The following is a 17,896-nucleotide window of genomic DNA, read 5'->3' on the forward strand; positions in this document are numbered from 1 at the left end:
GTGGTTTCTGGACTGAAAGCAGACTTGAAAGTCTTGACTATTGTTTTTCTTTAGGGAGGAGGAAGGCTGGATGGGGGAAATATCAAGGTTGGCTCACCCCGGGTACAGACAGAAGTGAGTGGATTGAGCAATTTTGCAGAGGGACATGTGCAAGTGCTCAGTAAAATGTCTACTCCCATGCAATCCCCACGGGTAATAGGAAAACTCCAGCAAAAGTTAATGAGCTGAAGTAGCCTTACCATAACCACCTTGCTCAACTAAATTGTATCTTTATGCCTCTACCTTGCAGCTGTAGGACAAAAATACCATGGGCTAGGTTTGTAGCATTTCACTTCTTTTTACTGATTCAGTTTAAGATTTTATGAACTCTCTTCACTGCTGTTGCACTGCTGCAGGGGCACCTTGTCATGTAAACATGCAGACACCGGAGTGGCTCGCACTGGAGCCATTCCACTGTGTAAAGCCCCAAAAAAGAAAGAAATGAGAGAAGGTCCAGGCCAAGCTTTGTGTCCCTGCTAGGAATTGTGCATTTATGGAGGGAGAAGAGGTGCTGCACCCTATCCTCGCCAGCTCTACAGTGACGTGCAGCAGCGGAGACTTGCCGAAGCTGCCTGCAGGTACAGCATACCCCCTGTCTGTCCAGCATCTGTCCGACCCCCAGGGGAAAGCTGAGTGCTACAGAGATGGGCAAATCTGCAAATACTGAGGGTATAGACAGGATGGGACTCATCTAATGGCTCACGAGCCCAGAAGGGGACATTTGATCGCTCCCTCCCACCTTCTCATGCATGTTTGCTGCTCATGCTCCTATGCCAAGCCTTTCCCTGTGCCAGGCCAGCTTGCCAATGATTTATTTTTATGGATGTGTTTGCCACTCGGCCAGGAAGGAGTTGGGCAAAGACCAGGCTGTCACTGAGCAGGGGTCCCCCTGAATGGCTGGCCAGCAGCCATTGCATTGAGCAACCTAGTAATGTATTCACACGCTGTAATACCTTTGCATGTTCATAGCTCTGCAGGGGAATGAAAACTAAATTGAAATCCCTGCTAAATTTTGACTGAATCCACCAGTTGTACATAACCCTGCTGCTGTACTGTAGCTTCTCGCTGGCTTTCCAGAAATCTGGAAGCAGAGCACAGCTCATCTATGGCCAGGGAAAATTTATCAGAAATTACTTTTTCTTACTTGGATTCAGCCTGCTCAAGGTCCTAAGCCACATCTGTGTCTCACAGGAGTGAGGCTGTGCTGTTTGACTCTGGAAGCTGCTAGCACGAGGTTTGTGCCTGGGCCTCCGTACACGGGTGGTACCCCTGCCACCTACTCCCCAGGGGCGTACCCACGCGGGAAATCTGCACCTCGGCCTCGGCACGCGTCCTCGCAGACAGCCTCCCTGCCAGCATGACTCCTCTTGTGTTTCAGCATCTGGGGAAGGCAGAGACTGCTTTTCCCGTGATATTGCAGGGTTGGAGCGGATCCATCGCAGCTTGGTTTGGGACGCAGAGGGGAGCACTACATCTGCTGCTGGTTGGAGTGTGGAGGAGTGTTTCTGCACATCTGTCTGGGAGGCGAAGAGAGGCAGCCCCCCCCGCCTCTGCTCTCAGGAAATCGGGTCTGGAGGTTTGGACTTGGGCTTCACCTCGTAACTGTGAGGGCTGCCACGTCATCCTTGGGGGTATTTCACCAGGTTAGGTTTGTGTTTTCTCCACTGTTTGCACTGGAGGCATGGGTGGAATTTCGGCTGGGGCTGCTGTATCCTGCACCTGGGATGTTTGGAGGCTGGAGGAGTGAGAGGGAGGAACATTCTCTGCTTTGGATGCCATCAGCTCAGATGTCTGGACCCCTGCACGAGATGTGGGAGCACCCTTAGCAACTCTTACTGTGGGACCTTGCCCCCCGCACCGAGCTCCTGCCTCTAAGGCAGCAGGCAGCCCCTCCGCAGCCCACGGCCCCGCTCCCGGGTGCCTGCGTGCAGCCCCGAGGACGAAGGCTCCTTCCAGCCGCCGCCTGTGTGGCTCCGCACCCACAAGCGGTGGGAGGAGAGGCACCGCCTTCACATCGAGGGATTCAAAGTCCTGGTTTTACAAGAGTGTTTACGAGGGAGCTTGCACTCATCCTGCCCTGGTTTGCTAGATGGTGCTTTTAAGGGCAAAGTTACCTCTGCAGTCCCTCCTCTGGCCTCGTAACCAAATCCTTGTTTTTTTTCTCAGGGCCTTAGGAGTTTGGGTCTACACAAAACTTCTGTGACACAGCATTTTAGCTTCCCCTAGCTGGTTATGTTGCATCTCTTCAGCTGCTAACAAGCACCATATCTACAGCAGCAAGGGCATGTGCTGTTAGGATTGCACTTTGAGCTCAGGGACAAAAGATAGAAATAAAAAAAAAATGGTTCTTATTGAGAGTAGTGAATGAAAACACTTCTTGAAGTATGCTTGATGTCCCTATGCTATCTGAATTACGAAGAGGAAAGAGGTGTCATTAGAGAGTCATCTAACAGACCAGAGATGCTTTGGGGAAACAAAACAAATCTCTGTGCTTCCATGCAAATGGAAACATCTAAGGCACAAAGCAGGGGCAATTGAAAGGCCTGGCTTTATATCCAAGCAGCAGCAAACAGGCATGCAAGAAATCTAGGGAGGGAAGAAAATGCCTGGAACAAATTACAGAGGAACAAGTTGACATTAGCAGAGGAGCAGTATTTGGCAAGAGCAGTGGGGCCAAAACAGATGCTGGTCGTCCTGAGTCTCAAGAGCAAGAGTAAGAATGAAAGAAGTTTCCTGTAGCAAGATGTCACAATGTCAAGGGGCTGAGAGATAAACCAGCAGAGGAAATCCAGCACATGAATAGACCAAGATGCCTTCAGCCCAAAAATACACAGCTGGCAGAGGCTGAATTATGAGGAAAGCCTCTGGAGTCCTAAAGAATGGGGAAGATCAGTATGGATGAATTGCTGGTAGTATCTCAGTGCATGACGTAAGGGATCTTAAACAAACAAAAAAGCCAGTTGTGAGGGAAAAGTGAATCCCCAGGGGAGGTACAACATGCTGTGGGATGTGGTGCATGTCACGAGTCAGGGTTTCAAAGTCAGATTTGTAGAAGACAAAACTACAGAGTGACCAGACACAGGGAACCACATCTGTCCTGGGAGCTGCTTTCCTACATGGCACCTCTTCCGTACCACACAAGTGGCCAAGGCCACCCCTTGCCAGTTTAGGTATCTCTGCTCCTGTCTGTAATTACCTCGATTATTTTTACCATCTCCTCTTCTGGCATCTCTGGCTCAGCTTTGTTTGAACTGAGACTGCAAGATAAGATGCGACAGAGATTCAGAGCCGGCTGCCTCTGTAACAAATCACTACAACCAAGCAATACACAACTGTATCATGCAACACTGAAAAGTTCCTAGCATCTGAGAGAGAACCAGAAATCATTTGCAATTATTTTATTATGACTTAAAATAACATTTCTTCCAAGGGGGGATCACAGTTCTGTATCTTCTCTTTTTCTCCTTACTTTCTTCCCACACATCCAAGTAGGTAAGAGCTATGCCCACCACCCCCACTTTTGTTGGGTTTGTGGTACCTAATGGCCACATTCCAGGGATTTTGCTGAATGATGGCATTTAACTCGGTTTTGTTGCCTGTATTTCCTGACAGGTCCCACCTGACTGTCGGTCTCATCCCTGGAGCACAGCAGAACCGTTTCACATCCAGTAGCCCCTGTTTCCGTGCTGGGTTGTGCCTGACTGCATCCCTGTCACCTGGCCTGTGCCCCAGATCCCTGGTCATTTTTTTTAACCTCTTTGCCTATTTCACCCACTCCTGAGAAAGAAATCACATCTTCAGAGATGCTCCATGCCTACAATGACTATTTCCTCCAGGTTGCAGGCAAGTTTGTTTTGCACATGTACCAAAGAGAAGAGAGGTTGATGAACACTGGCAGGAGCGGACAGCATCTGAGGAACTGGGACCCAATGACCGTCCAACTCGCAGCTTCGTTTTCTTAAATGATTGCAACAGAAAACCAGCTATTTTTAAAGCACCAGCTTTCCGCAGTGCCGTTCCTTTAGCTGTGGTTTTCCTGGCTATGGTGGGAGGGGGAATGGCCGAGGGGACCCTTTCCTCCGACCCCCGGGACCTGCCATACCTGATGAATGATGTGGTTGCGGGGAGACTGGCCCAGCATAACTGCTTTCAGGTCCCTGGAACAGCACAAAAGCGAGCAGCAAAATCGTCTCTCGTTGCTCCTGAGCAGAAGGACTGATCCCACGCTCCCCAGGCTGCGTCCATCTCCTGGCCACCCTGGGACAGGTTTCGTTCCCATCCCGCTCACCTCGTCTCTTCCACATGGGCCCAGCAGTGGGGGGGGCATGGCCATCACCGTGCCCTGTCCTGTCCTGTCCCCACCCAAAGTGTGACATCAGCAGGGGGTTCTGAGGCAGGAGGCGGTGGCTGTGGGACCCTGTGTGAGCCCTTGCCGTGGTAGAGATGTGCATGTGGAAGCTGCTGGCAACTTTTATTCACCACATGCTGGAAACGCCTCTATGCCACATCCTGACTTTTTTTATTCCTCCAAATGAAGCCACACAGGAGTATCCTACACATGGCCTGGGCAGGCAACGTGGGGCTGGGGCGATGCCAAGTGGGATGAGGCTCCACAGCGCTTTGTAGCAATGCAGCAGCTTTCACATGGTTGCAGATTTGGGAGGAATACATAGAAATAAAACCTTTTATTTTTGTAAAAGTCCTTCTGGCATGCAGAGGCCAGTGAGACACAGGCAGGCTGAGGCTGTGCTGGAGCTGCTGTCGGGGAGTGGGATTGGTGATGCTGGGTGTGTGGGGGGGCACATGACAGCACTGTCTCAGATCTGGGTGCGGAAGCGCAGGTCGGTGCCTGACATCTTCTGCGTGTAGTCCTGGTCAAAGCGCTCGTTCTGGGCCACGGTGAAGTGGTTCTTCCAGTCTCCAGCAGTGCCTGGGGCCGGCCGAGATGGGGCTCAGTGGCGACCGGGGGGGCACGATGCGCCGGGAGCCCCCCGGGGACCACTCACCTTTGCGCATGAAGGGGGAGACGCTGTGGTCCATGAACTGGGGGGGCACCATGCTGTAGTTGGTGGTGGGGTTGTCCCGCATGGCCTCGAAGGAGGTGTGTCGGGTGATGGCGTCCAGCGCCGCCTCCGGCAGCTCCCGCCCCAGGAACTGGGCCACCTTGACAATCTCCCGGCGGAGGTCCTGCGGGATGCAGGCCAATGCTCGCCCCTCCTGCCACCCCCCTCAGACCCCACACCACCACCCACCCTGGTCCCTCACCTCCTTCAAGTCTTCGTAGAAGAGGTAGAGGATGGGGTGATCCTTCCTCCTCTCCCAGTAGTCCTTGACGTGGTTGTACCAGGAGCCATATGCCACTGTGTGGAGAAAGCAGCCAGGGCGTGTCAGTGGGTGACAGCACCCTTCAGGGTCACCCACATGCACCCATGGTTGTCCTGACCCACCTCGGCCGGCCATGAACTCCTCCAGGTACTGGGGCCATGTCCCAGGGTCCTGCTGGAACTTGTTCATCAGGTCAAAATAGTAGAAGGAGACAGCCACGTCCTTGGCGTTGCGGCCCACGTAGATCATCTGCAGAGGGGCCGTGGGGTGCGAGGGGCAGCCCCAGGACCACCAACAGCAGGGTTGCTCCAGCCCCTAGAGCTCCTGACACCACTTAGGATGCTGGAGGGAGCATCAGGAGTTCCTGCCCCAGGAGAACAGGGGGGCTGCCATGCCCCCTGGGGCACAGACCAGGGTTGGGGTGTTACCTTGCAGCGGTTTTCCCAGAAGGATTTGGGCAAGATTTGTGCAGGCAGGTGAGTCTTCACTATGCGGGGCGAAGGCATGGTGGCCAGCAGGTCCGTCCCTGGGGCACCCCAAAGCATGTCCCCAGCAAGCCCTTGGCAGATTTCCCCCAGGCTCAGCCCCCGGTGGGGTGCCCACAGCCAAGCCCCTAAGCGCCGCTACCTGATGGTATCTCCCCATGGGCATAGAACTCCAACATGGGCACCCTCTTGCTGATAATGTCCCGCTTGCACTTCTCTGGATCGCCGCCTTGCAGGATCATGTCTACGATCTCACTGACCCAGGTGGTGCCTGGGGAAAGCAACCCCCCGGGGGGGTGGCCAGGGCTGTGCTGGGGGGGCTCATCACTGACAACCCCCCAGATCTCAATCAAGGGATGTGGGGGTGAAGGGAAAACCCACACATCTCTGCCCCAACAGCCCCAAAGGTGCTGCCTCCCCCCAGACAGCGGGTCCCAGCCATACAACACACTCGCTCTCCCCAGCACCACCACATCTGGTGGGCTCGGAGACGCTCACCAGATTTGGGGAAGGTGACCACCACAATGTCTTCGGGGCGGCTCTGGAAGGTGTCGATCCTCCCCCAGTCGTGGGCGAAGGCGTTCACCATGGGGATGCCATGCACCATGCGCCAGGGCTGCCGCAGGTAAGTGTTGGGACTGGCCATCCTGCTGGGGACAGGGATGCTCGGGGAGGGGGGGATGGACAGGGTGGGGGAGCCCCTGTCCCTCCCAGAATGGCCACCAGCCAGGGCAGAGCAGGGACCTGGTGCTGTGCCGGCGCAGGGAGCGGCAGCGACGCCGCCAGCACAGGGACCGGAGGTCACCGCGGCGCTGCAGCTGTGCCCCACCATTGGGGACAGGGGGGTCCCGTCTGCAGGGGTGGGAGCCCACCCCATGCCCCTGCGAGGGTTGGGGGTGCCCGCAGCGTGCCGGCGTCACCCAGGCCAGGCACCTCTCCCCCTGCCTCAGCACCCCAGGGGAGCAGGGAACCGGGTCCTTGGGGTTACCGCAGCAGACCCCAGCCCAGGGTGAGGCTTAAGAGTGCTGTGTGCACCCCGAAGTACCCCAAACCCACCACCCTGGACTCTGCAGCACGCAGCTCTGAGCGGCTGAGCATGGCAGGGCACCCACAGGGCACCCCAGGGCACCCAGCTCACCTAAGGCTGTGCCGCTCCACGCCTGGAGGCTGATGCCGGGAGGGTGACACCGGGCCAGTGACAGCAGAGGACAGAGAGACGCGGGGCCCCACGGTGGTTTGACAGAGAGAAGGGAAGAGGCAGGGCGAGCGAGAGCAGTAATGTTTGCCAGCGCTGGGACTGCCAGGAGGGAGGAGCAAGCGCAGGGAGAAACCAGAGGCCAATGGACTCCTGGCAGGGCTGCAGCGGGTACCTCCAGCCCCACGGGTCCCACTCCCCACCCACATATCTCAGCCCGTGTCCTTCCGCGTGGGGACAGGGAGAACACCTCTTGCTGCCTGCGCCCAGCTGGCACCTTCCCCGCGCACGTTTTTGCCTAAATCCTCTGTGATTCCCCCGAGCTGCCAGCAGCAATCCCCCCACCACAGTGATCAAAGGGCTGTGGGGCGGCACCAGCTTGTCACCAACCCACGGAGAGACCAGCGGCCCCGGCGGGATGGCTGGGTTGGGGTTAGCAGAGGCACAGGGTAGTGAGCATCCCATGGGAGGGGGTCAGGGAGGACAATTTATTTCTCTCCAGTGATCCTAGGAGAGGGGAAGGAGTCCTGGCACAGCAGCAGTGCCATCAGCAAAGGTTGGATTTGGGGGCATCGGGCGGTGCCTCCTCAGATCTGGGTGCGGAAGCGCAGGTCGGTGCCTGACATCTTCTGCGTGTAGTCCTGGTCAAAGCGCTCGTTCTGGGCCACGGTGAAGTGGTTCTTCCAGTCTCCAGCAGTGCCTGGGGCCGGGCGAGATGGGGCTCAGTGGCAACCGGGGGGGCATGACGCGCCGGGAGCCCCCCGGGGACCACTCACCTTTGCGCATGAAGGGGGAGATGCTGTGGTCCATGAACTGGGGGGGCACCATGCTGTAGTTGGTGGTGGGGTTGTCCCGCATGGCCTCGAAGGAGGTGTGCCGGGTGATGGCGTCCAGCGCCGCCTCCGGCAGCTCCCGCCCCAGGAACTGGGCCACCTTGACAATCTCCCGGCGGAGGTCCTGCGGGATGCAGGCCAATGCTCGCCCCTCCTGCCACCCCCCTCAGACCCCACACCACCACCCACCCTGGTCCCTCACCTCCTTCAAGTCTTCGTAGAAGAGGTAGAGGATGGGGTGATCCTTCCTCCTCTCCCAGTAGTCCTTGACGTGGTTGTACCAGGAGCCATATGCCACTGTGTGGAGAAAGCAGCCAGGGCGTGTCAGTGGGTGACAGCACCCTTCAGGGTCACCCACATGCACCCATGGTTGTCCTGACCCACCTCTGCCAGACATGAACTCCTCCAGATACTGTGCCCACGTCCCAGGGTGCGGGTGCAGCTTGTTCATCAGGTCAAAGTGGTAGAAAGAGATGGCCATGTCCTTGGCGTTGCACCCCATGTAAATCATCTGCAGAGAGCTTGGTGACATGTGGGGACTTGTAAGGTCCTGGCAGGGCAGGTCCCCCCCTTATCTCTGCTAGCTTCCTCCAGGTCTGTTCCTTCCAGCCTGTTACCTTGCAAGTGTTTTCCCAGAAGGATTTGGGCAGGATGTGAGCTGGGATGTGGGTTTTGATGATGCGAGGGGACACCATGGCCTCCAGCTGCTCCGTTTCTGCAAAGGAGATTTCCTCCAGGAGCTCTCTCACTGTCCATCACCCCAAAACCAAGCCTGCCCCCCAGCCAGCACCTGCTGCCCCCTGCTTCCCCCCCACCCCCCACCCCCGCTGCCCCACTACCTGCCGGCATCTTCCCTGGGGGCAGCGAACTCCAGCATGGGTACCCGGTTGATGATGGCATCCCGCTTGCATTTTTTGGGATCGCCGCCTTTCAGGATCACGTCCACAATCTCGCTGACCCAGGTGGTGCCTGGTGAGGGGAGGTCAGGCGTCTGGCCAGCGCCATTCCCACCGCAGCCCCAGCTCAGGCAGCCGAGGGGCACCGTCCGCTGGCGTTGCCTTTCCTCCTCCTCATCCCCCCTAAGTCCCAGGGGGGGCTGCAAGCTGGTGCCTCCCTTCCGAAGCACGGCCCCTCTCTGGTGCCCGGGGACGCTCACCAGAGTTGGGGAAGGTGACCACTGCGATGTCTTCGGGGCGGCTCTGGAAGGTGTCGATTCGCACCCAGTCGTGGGCGAAGGCGTTCACCATGGGGATGCCGTGTGCCGTGCCCCAGGGCTGCTGCAGGTGGGTGTCGGGACCGGCCATCCTGCTGGGGATGGGGGATGCTCGGGGTGGGGGGACACACTTGTCTGGTAGCGGGGAGCATTACGGGGCCACCTCATCCCCTGGGGGGGGCTCAAAATCCCTGCTGAGCCTAGCCATGCCAGCCACGGGAAGAAAACCCTTCTTGCTGGCATGCCAGGAGGTGGCACCTGCCTCCCACGTGGATTTTGGGGGCCAGCAGCAGTGCAGGGAGTGCGGGGGGACACAACAAGCCCTGGGGGGTGCTCAGGGATCACAGGCAGTGTGCAGCTGCCCCTACTAAGCAGGCAGAGCTGCTCCTGGAGCGTAAAACTCACAGGGGCTTTGCTGGCTGGGCTTTCAGGCTCTTTTCTTCATCCCCCTCCCGAGCCCTGCCCCAGCTTTTTTTTCCACGGCTCTCTGTTGCACGGCAGCACGGGGAAGCCCTGCTTGCGGGGGCTACCTGAGAGTTTGAAGGAGCCAGGAATGGGGAGCGGGGCTCGCAGGACTCTCCCCTGAAAACCTTTCCACCCTCTTTGCCTGGACGGGAACACTGGAGATGCCGGCTGTGAAACCTCCATGCTGCTATTCTTGGAGTGCAGCTTTGTGGCTCACCTCCATCTCCCAGGGGTTTGCGCAGACATCGAGCCCCTCTAAGCCCCCCACACCCCCCAGCGCAGGCCCTCCACTTGTGAGGCTGAGGCATCCCAAAATGGGCCAAGCCCCCTGACCTTGGCAGTGTCTCCCTGTTATCTGCCTCTTAATCAGGCTCTCTGTAAGGGAGGAAGCAAAGCTTTGCCTGCAGCTTGGTCAGGGAGAGAGGGGAGGTTGCTATTTTTTCTTCCCCACATGGAATATAGAGGCACGCAGAGGCTCCTGGGGCTGCAGGTGGGGGAAACATCATCAGGGAAGGGACCCAGACCAACCTGGTCCCGGTGCTGTGGAGGGAGGAGTGCAGGAAAGGGGATGCAGCCCCCCTGGGGATGGTCCCCAGATGCCTGTGATGGACTGTGCTGTGCTCAGCATCCACCCAGTAAACACACAGATGTTGTGAGGGGGTGTGTATGGAAATCACAGCTCCCCCCTCCGCCTGCAGCGGAAAAGGCAGGGAGGAAATCCCAGCCCACATCCCATGGGGTTTGAACATCACCCTGGGCTGATCCAGGGGTCACCCCTGTCGACGTCCCCAGTTGCTCGCACTGGCACGGGGGCTCACTAGTGGGATGTGGGGGTCAGGCTGTAGTCACTCCTCTCCCCCCAGAAGGCACTCAAATACGGATCTAAAATTTGCAGGGTTGCAAAGCACGAGTGCAGCTGCTATCGTGCTTCTGAGAAAAGGATTTAAGGGTGCCAGTGGTGTTGAAATGCTCCTGCTTATCTGCTTCCCACGGGCAAACGCAAGCTGGGAGGGAGCAGGGAGGGCTGAAGAGGTGGCAGCCAGGCAGGGGGAGCAGCTCTCCAGTTTGCAAACTTGAGGAAAACAGCGTTGATTTGTCCCCGGGGCCAAGTTCCCTGTGAGGTATGTCAGCTGTTTGGGTGTTTTGCAGGAAGGAATATGACCTCCCTGCCCCCCTGTGTCCATACACCAGCAAAATGGGCTGTGTGTGCAGGCAAAGCCTGCAGGCAAAGCCAGGAGCTGGGGAAGTGCAGAGATCTCCACTGGCATTTAAATAAATGTGTGGAAAGGGTTTATTCCTGCTGGAGAGCACCCCTCATAGCGCCCTCATAGCGCCGCTGCTCTTTAGGAGTCAGATGTGGGCTGCATCAATTTGGGAATGAAACAACCCCGTGAGACTGCCTTGCCAAAAAGCTGCAATCTTGGAAACTCAAGAACAGGCTGGAAACGGGGCGTAACTGGGGAATGTGGGGCTCCAGAGCAAACCTTTGCCCCCAGTGGGACAGAGACTGGTTTCCTCCAGCCATCCCCAAGCAAGGGCTCGGTGCAGGCAGGTCAGAAGTTGCAGGGTGGGTTCCCCACCCCGCAAGGACAGCGATGTTGCTGAGCGCAGCAGTACGCTGGCAGGGAGGTGTTTCCCTTCGCCTTTGCTCCACAAACCTTGGGCTGGCGAGCTCCGGCTGGGCCAGGGAGCCCGGGGCGAGCCCCGCCACCGCCCCCTCTGTCAAGAGACTTGCCACAACCCAGAGGCCAGAAAGCTGCTGCGCACACAAGAGCGGCGGGGGCAGCAGGTTCACCAGCACTTTGAGGCTTTTCCACTCTTCACCGATCTTTGCTCCCTCCAAACACCTTGGTAGGATGGGGCTGGGGTAGCCCACGGTGTTGGAGTCAGCAGTGGTTTTTGGGAGGATGTCCGCCCCCCAGTTGATGCCTGACAAGCATTGGCTAAAAATCCACCATGTGTGCCCACCCTCTCGCCCACTGAGCATGGAGGTGCCCCGGCTGCTTCCCGGGATCTGGGGGGTTCATCCCCCCCGAGCTTTCCTTGCAGGCAACGGCTCACCTTCCAGTTATCCCAATTTATTACAGAGGAAAAAGTGAATCGGCACGAGGATGCTTCGTCCAGACCCACCCTCCCTGCGGGGGGAGCAGGGAGATGCAGAGAGCCCCCCAGGAAGGGGGATGAGCCCCTCACACCTCCATCTGGAAACAGAGGTCAGAGCCCTCCATGTGCTCTCGGTAGTGCTGGTCAAAACGCTCATTCTGGGCCACGGTGAAGTGGTTCTTCCAGTCCCCAGAGATCCCTGGCGGCAAGAAAGCACGTGGGGTAAATCCTGACACCCCCAAAATATTTGCAGCCACAGCTGAGGGCTGCAATACAGCCCGGGGACACCCCTCCCAAGCCCTCCACTGCTGGCCAAACCCCACCTTTCCGGAGGAAGGGGGAGAGGCTGTGGTCCATCAGAGTGGTGGGCATGGTCTCGTAGTTGGCTGCAGGGTTCTTCTTCATTTCCTGGAATGAAGTGTGGTGGAGGATCCTCGCCAACGTCCCCTCTTCCATCTCCTTGCCCAGGAATTGCAGGATCTTCTGCACCTCCCGCTGCGGGTCCTGCAGGGCAGCTGACATGAGGTGGTTGTCAAAAACACTGGATGGGGGGGAAACTGAGGCACCTTCCCCTCCATTCCACCCTCACCTTCTTCATGTCCTCATAGAAGAGGTAGAGGAGCTGCTTCTCCTTCTTCTTCTCCCACCAGCCCCGCACGTGTTCATACCAGGACCCGTAAGCCACTGCGGGATGCAGTCAAGGGTTTAGACAAAAAATGGGGAGGCAGGAGACAGCTTTCCCACGGGCATTTCAGGATGGGCACCCTGGGGCTCAGCCCCCACCTTTGCCAGCCATGAAGGTCTCCAGGAATTCATCCAGCGTGCCAGGGTCGGGGTGTATCTTGGCCATCTGGTAGAAGTAGTAGTAGGAGATGACGACATCCTTGGGGTTGCGGGCCACGTAGATGACCTGTGGTTGGGTCAGTGCAGAGTGGTGACATCATGTGGTTGGGGGTGCAGAGTGGTGCCCCCTCCCTGCCACCCAGATGGGGAGAGAGGCATGGGGCACCTGTGGCGTTACCTTGCAGTCCTTGTCCCAGAAGGAGGTCGGGAGGAGCTGGACAGGGAGATGGGTCTTCACCAGCCTCGGGGACGGGGTTTTCTCCAGCTGTTCGATGCCTGCGGGACAGGAGGCTTAGCAGTGTGAGCCCCAGCACTCCCACCCCCACCCTGGCTCATCTCCCTCCCCACACAACCCAGGGGAGCAGCTGGGTTGGGAGACTCACCACTAGGTATGTTGGGGACCTTCATTTCCAGGAAGGGCACCCGGTTGAAGATGGCATCCCGTCGGCACTTCTCCACATCGCCATCGTGGTAGATCATGTCCAGGATCTCGCTCAGCCACGTTGTGCCTGCAGCACAGGGACACCATTGCAAGGGCTGGCGTCACCCTGTCCCCCCTGCACCCTTCCCCAGGGCCACTAACCTGACTTGGGGTAGGTGGTGATGAGAAGGTCATCTGCCCGGGCTTGGAAAGACTCCACCTGTGGCCAGCCCTCGATGAAGGACTTGTAGAGGGGGATGCCGTGGAGGCTGCCCAGATCCTCCCTGACCACGTCGTCCCTCCCCATGGCCGACGGCGGGTCCTGAGGGTGCTGGCTGTCCCCCCTGCCAGCAGCTGCTGCTATTCGGGACCGGCTGGATCCTGCGGCAGAACCGTGCCCAGGGCAGCGCCCTGTCAGGCGGAGCCCACCCTGGATCATGTGTGGCGGAGGTGTTGCCGGTGCCGGCGGGGGGGGTGCCCCGTTCCCCAGCAGAACACAACCATGAGATATTGGGTGCCGGCTGTGTGCTAAGCCCAAGCCAGGAGGGGCCGGGAACGGAGCCCGGCATCACCTCTCCTCCCACCTGGCCACACTTCTCCCCCTACTTCAACCCCTTTCGTGGGTACCACGGGGGTTCGGAGCCATGGGGACACCTCTGCCACACAGGGCCCCCCCCATCCCCACTGCCAGCCATACCTGTCGGAGTCCTGCGGGCACTGGTCGGCTGCGCTGCTGGCCCCGGGAGCTTTGGCACCTCTGCCCTCCTGCCCCTCCCCACGGGGGGTAATGGTTAACCAAAGCCGGCTCGGCCAAGTGGCATGGAGGGTGGGAAGCAGGTTTAAAGGGCCAACAGACAAGGTGTGGGGCGGTTTTGGGGGTGATTGGAGCCGCCTTATAGGCAGGCACGTGGGCAGGTAGCCTGGCAGGGCGGGCAACGGCGCTGTGGGGAAGGGCGGGAGGGATGTGGCAGAAGGGGCCTGGTGAGTCACGCCTCTCCCCCCACTTGTGTGGGACCCCCACAGGTGCCTGGCTGGGTCCCAGTGACTTTCCGGAGGGTTTTAGCACCGACCATCTGGGGTGCCCTCCCTGGGGGCAGCGGCTGCAGCTCGGTCTTTGGGGCTGGGGGTCCCCGGCAGCTCCTGATTCCCACCACAGGGTCAGCCTCTGCTCTGTCATGCCCGTGGCTCCCGATCCTGGCTCCGGTTTGGGATGGGCTGCAGGGATGGGCACAGCCACCCCTGTGCCCACAAACATCTCCAGACATGGGGGGAACCCACTCGGGTGGGCACAAGCCCTGGCTGGGGACAGCCCTGCCTGAGCCTGCCTGGAGACACTGCAGGCACTGGGTCAGTGGCTTTGGGTCAGTTGCTTCAGCCCCCATTTTGTTTCTGCTTCAGCTCGAGGACGGCTCCAGTTTGTTTGCAGCTCCAGGTAGTCTCAGCTCCGGTTCATTTGTGGCTCCAGCTCATTTGTTTCTGCCCCTGGTTTGTTCCAGGTCCAGCTCCCGCTTGTTCCTGCTTCCCGCCCGTTTTAGGCTCCAGTTGGGTTTCACCTTCTCTGGCTTCATTTTGGCTCCAGCTTATTTGCAGTTCCAGTTGGGCTGTGGCTCCAGCTCCAGTTCATTTCTGCTTCAGTTAATTACAGCATGTGCTTGTTCAAGTGATCTTGGCTTTTGACAAGGTTGTAAATCAATCACTGTCATAACTTGCATATGAACTGTCATAACTGTACACTGCCTAATTATGGACTAATGAGTTAATGACTATTCTGGCTGTTGTACACGCCTTGAATAAAGAGTTGGACAGACAAAAATGGTGTGAAAAGTGCCTTTTCCCCTAAGACTATCTCAGATGTTGAGTTCGGCCTGGTGCATGCCAGCCTCCCAAGGTTTGGGGACCAATATAACTGGACCCCCACCCTCGAGTTCCACACAGCTGCCTGTGTCCCAGTCCCACCTCCCCCAGGACAGCTCCTGCTGTAAGGGAACATGATTGCAGCCCCCATCCTCTGGTCCTCTCTTGCCTCCCTGGGCATCCCCCCAGATGCACCCCACTGCCAGAGTGTGCTGGGTTTGTGTGGCAGGGTTTTTTGGTAGCAGGGGAGGGGGCTACAGAGATGGCCCCTGTGAGAAGCTTCTCGAAGCAACCAGAGCTCCAAGTCAGACCCACCTCTGCACCAAGGCTGAGCCAGTTAGTGATGGTGGCTGCGTCTTTGCAATAATTGAAGAAGGGGGAACCTGGGAGCGGGTTGGGGACTTGTGATGAGGCATTACAGGAATCACACCTATGCAAACACCCAGGCCAGTGGAAGCAGGGGAGGTGCACTGGAGCAGACCCCCCTGTATCCTGTGGTGAGACAGCAGGGCCGCCCCCCCTGCCACCCATGATGGTCCACGGTGGAGCAGAGGCCGACCCGAAGCTTGTGGACGAGCCCACACTGGATCAGGTGTCCCTGAGGCTGTGGAGTGACAGAGGTAAGCGAGGGGGACTCTGTGAGGACAGGGAAGGTGTGGGAACAAGTGTGTGCCTGGGAAAAGAGGGAGCCGCGGGGGCTGGCCTCCGCAGAGGGCCGCCGGTGACATGGGGACACCCAGCACTGCTGAAGAGGTGTGATGCTTTCATCTTCCTAAGAGCTTCAAACAGAAACGGGAGCAAACCTGCTTTCATACCTGTTCTTCCAAAAATTGGTTAAAACCCCACGGCCTCGTTACACTTCCTGGTTGCTGCTGTTGAAAGCGTTGACTCCAACCAGGGCTGTGCATTGAGCGCCAAGCCCAAGCAAACGAGGGGTGTCACACATGGGCTAGCAGAGAGGGGAGATCAGTGGGTGTGCAGCATACTTTATTTGCAAGAGAAAACTGAATTCCTGCTCTTTGTTCCTCCAGAACAGCTTCTGCCTCACCCCTGCCATCTGACACAACCCTCTCCACCCATGCCTCTCACCACGTTTTCTCTCTCCCAATATTCCCTTTATTTTCCCCAAGAGTCCCCTGGGGGATGACACACAGATCCCTGCCCTCCTGGTGCCTCATCTTTGTGCAAATAATTTGTTCCCCTTAGTATCACATGCTATTTAATAACTGCATGTAGTTTTAAAAGCAGTTTATAGCTATAGGCAAGAACTGAATGTCCTTCCTTCTCCTTACAGAATTTATATCAACACATGACATGTGTTTTATCTTATATTTCCACAATGCCCAAACAATGTATTAAAAACATATCATTTCTGAAATCAGAGAGGTTTTGGACAGAATCAGACTCATCAGGGTGCACTTGTTCCCGCAGGGCAGCCCCCACATAACTACTGGGACAGACCTGGGCCCCGGCACCACAGCCCTTAGGCTCACCAGGGCTGAGAGGCTCAGCGTTGCTCCTGGCCCAATGCTTCTCACTTGCCCTGTGGCTTCCAGTGGCAAAACTACATCAGTGCAGAACAACCGTGGGCTTCAAACAGTGAATATATGTGGAAAATATAAATGGCAGCTTTGTGTGCCTAGCGCTACTCACAATAGCTTCCTTCCTGCTTGCAAGAACAGTCTTTCCCCTAGCAAAGCCATTCAGTGCAATTAGCAAAAATAAATGTTGCAGTTTGCGTTTCAAAAAAGCCCCAAAGCTTGTTGCTCAAAGTTGTTCAAAACCTGCAAACAGACTAAATTAGGTATCAGGGCTAGAAAAATTCCTTTCTTACCGTGTCTGGGTTTGATTGGGTAGCTGATCCTGTGTGTTAACCTATAGGCACCCTCAATCTTTTCACCACACTGACCTTTTCATTCGTAGTTCCCCAAGTAATTTTGATGTAGGAAGATGATTCTCACTATGTCTAGATCAAGAAGTATTTGTACTTAATTCTAGCATGGAAGAAACCTTTTTCTTGAAAGCAGGGCCATGTGGCTTCAAACTGTGTTCAATAGTGGTTGCTATATCAAATTATTTTTCCTTATTGCCATCCCCATCCACTTGTGCCTGCTATAAGATAACCACTGCCCCCTCCAGCAAAATCAGGGACCTTTAGGGCAAAGTAGTTCAGCCATAGGTGATTTCAAGGTAGTTCATATTGTGGTGACTTCAATGGTTTTGTTCTTTCAAGTGTTATATGACAGCCTTATACAGAATCTATTTATGCTAAATAAGATACAACCAGGTCTAGTTCTGTCTTCCAAGGGCCACGTTTATACAGTCATGTTTTCCTTCTGTTATGACCAAACCAGGAGCTTTCCGTCCTTCTGAAACAGAAAATAGTAGGATGAAGCAAAAATTAAACAGAAAGAGATGATTGAATCACTCTCCTATTTAGAATAGGATGAGGATTAAAAAAATAAAGGAAAAAAAAAAAAAAAAAACAAAAACAAACCACACCAACAACAAAACAAATAAACCACCAACCAACAAAGACTGTAAAAAACCCAAAGCCCAGAAGGCTATTTTGGTAGTAACCTTGCCGGTGCAGCTGTTAACATAAACATTTTCTAAGAAAAGTGCATTTTATGAACCAATGTGTGACAGTTAACACATGAAGGCTTGTGCACTGAGAGCAGGGTTTGGGGAGCGATTACCTTTAGCTGCATTGATTTGTGGTGGGTTTGGTAATTCTGCTTTGCTTCAACATCTGCAAAAAATCAGAAAGCCCCTCCTAAATTCTGGCAGAGAGGTGATGGCATTGGAGTGGCTGGAACTGGAGAAATCCAGCAAAACCTGAGCAAAATATCTCCTTGGTGCTGCGGGGCTTAATTCGGCAAGGAAATTAAATTCTATTGCACTCGCATGGCCCATCTTCTTGGCCAGAGACAATAATTCCTGATGGTGCTTCTGCAGACACTTTTTGCTGAACAGCATGCCAGCTTCAAGGAGAAGCTCTTGATTCAAAGCAATGTAGTCCCATCATTTTCTGAACAACTTGGTCTAATGTGCTTTTTATGGCAAAAGCCACTTTCTGACAGTGGAAATGCTCTTAGCTCATCAGGCTGTACCCTGAAG

At 56.2% G+C, this 17,896-nt stretch overlaps 3 protein-coding genes across 9 annotated transcripts; all 3 read right to left on the reverse strand.

Annotated features, from left to right (window-relative positions):
* Window positions 1–3,422: 3,422 nt before the first annotated feature.
* On the reverse strand, window positions 3,423–7,115 carry LOC104359471 (sulfotransferase family cytosolic 1B member 1-like). Of its 3 annotated transcripts, none has more exons than XM_042797089.1 (8): window positions 6,988–7,115; window positions 6,348–6,499; window positions 5,992–6,120; window positions 5,793–5,890; window positions 5,487–5,613; window positions 5,305–5,399; window positions 5,046–5,226; window positions 3,423–4,969 (listed from the first exon to the last, which is right to left on the reverse strand). In XM_042797089.1, the coding sequence occupies exons 2-8, from the start codon at window positions 6,493–6,495 to the stop codon at window positions 4,857–4,859; spliced, it is 891 nt and encodes a 296-aa protein (XP_042653023.1). In that variant the 5' UTR covers window positions 6,496–6,499; window positions 6,988–7,115; the 3' UTR covers window positions 3,423–4,856. The 3 variants fall into 3 exon arrangements, with proteins under 3 accessions (XP_042653023.1, XP_042653021.1, XP_042653022.1); XM_042797087.1 differs by having other exon boundaries at window positions 6,348–6,496; window positions 6,988–7,072; XM_042797088.1 differs by having other exon boundaries at window positions 6,348–6,465; window positions 6,988–7,059.
* Window positions 7,116–7,631: 516 nt separating this feature from the next.
* Window positions 7,632–9,181, reverse strand: LOC116962815 (sulfotransferase family cytosolic 1B member 1-like). Its single transcript, XM_042797090.1, is given in 8 exon segments — window positions 7,632–7,744; window positions 7,821–8,001; window positions 8,080–8,174; window positions 8,262–8,388; window positions 8,495–8,592; window positions 8,717–8,735; window positions 8,737–8,846; window positions 9,034–9,181. Coding segments are annotated over 8 exon segments (891 nt in total).
* A 2,479-nt stretch (window positions 9,182–11,660) lies between these two features.
* Window positions 11,661–14,979, reverse strand: LOC104368810 (sulfotransferase 1 family member D1). 5 transcript variants are annotated; one of them, XM_009976204.3, is made up of 7 exons: window positions 13,085–14,979; window positions 12,885–13,010; window positions 12,680–12,777; window positions 12,442–12,568; window positions 12,248–12,342; window positions 11,982–12,162; window positions 11,661–11,857 (listed from the first exon to the last, which is right to left on the reverse strand). In XM_009976204.3, exons 1-7 carry the CDS (start codon window positions 13,359–13,361, stop codon window positions 11,745–11,747), a joined length of 1,017 nt encoding a protein of 338 aa, XP_009974506.3. In that variant the 5' UTR covers window positions 13,362–14,979; the 3' UTR covers window positions 11,661–11,744. The 5 variants fall into 5 exon arrangements, 4 of the variants coding, with proteins under 4 accessions (XP_009974506.3, XP_032853662.2, XP_032853661.2 ...); XM_032997771.2 differs by having other exon boundaries at window positions 11,723–12,162; window positions 13,085–13,303; window positions 13,620–14,979; XR_004407818.2 differs by having other exon boundaries at window positions 11,775–11,857; window positions 11,982–12,173.
* Between the last annotated feature and the right edge of the window lie 2,917 nt (window positions 14,980–17,896).

Source organism: Tyto alba, unplaced genomic scaffold (assembly GCF_018691265.1).
Source record: "Tyto alba isolate M040663 unplaced genomic scaffold, T.alba_DEE_v4.0 Super-Scaffold_23, whole genome shotgun sequence".
In the NCBI taxonomy this organism is placed as follows: Eukaryota; Metazoa; Chordata; class Aves; order Strigiformes; family Tytonidae; genus Tyto; species Tyto alba.

Bases quoted from the DNA above. Each gene is read 5' to 3' on its own strand.
- LOC104359471 (XM_042797089.1), bottom strand. From the start codon at position 6,495: ATGGCCAGTCCCAACACTTACCTGCGGCAGCCCTGGCGCATGGTGCAT. The intron at 5,614-5,792 runs GTAACACCCCAA...GCCCCTCTGCAG, and splicing joins TCTGGGAAAACCGCTGCAAG to ATGATCTACGTGGGCCGCAA. The intron at 5,400-5,486 runs GTGGGTCAGGAC...TTCTCCACACAG, and splicing joins GGAGTTCATGGCCGGCCGAG to TGGCATATGGCTCCTGGTAC.
- LOC104368810 (XM_032997770.2), bottom strand. From the start codon at position 13,361: ATGATCCAGGGTGGGCTCCGCCTGACAGGGCGCTGCCCTGGGCACGGT. The intron at 12,343-12,441 runs GTGGGGGCTGAG...TGCATCCCGCAG, and splicing joins GACCTTCATGGCTGGCAAAG to TGGCTTACGGGTCCTGGTAT. The intron at 12,163-12,247 runs GTGAGGGTGGAA...GCTGCCCTGCAG, and splicing joins TCTATGAGGACATGAAGAAG to GACCCGCAGCGGGAGGTGCA.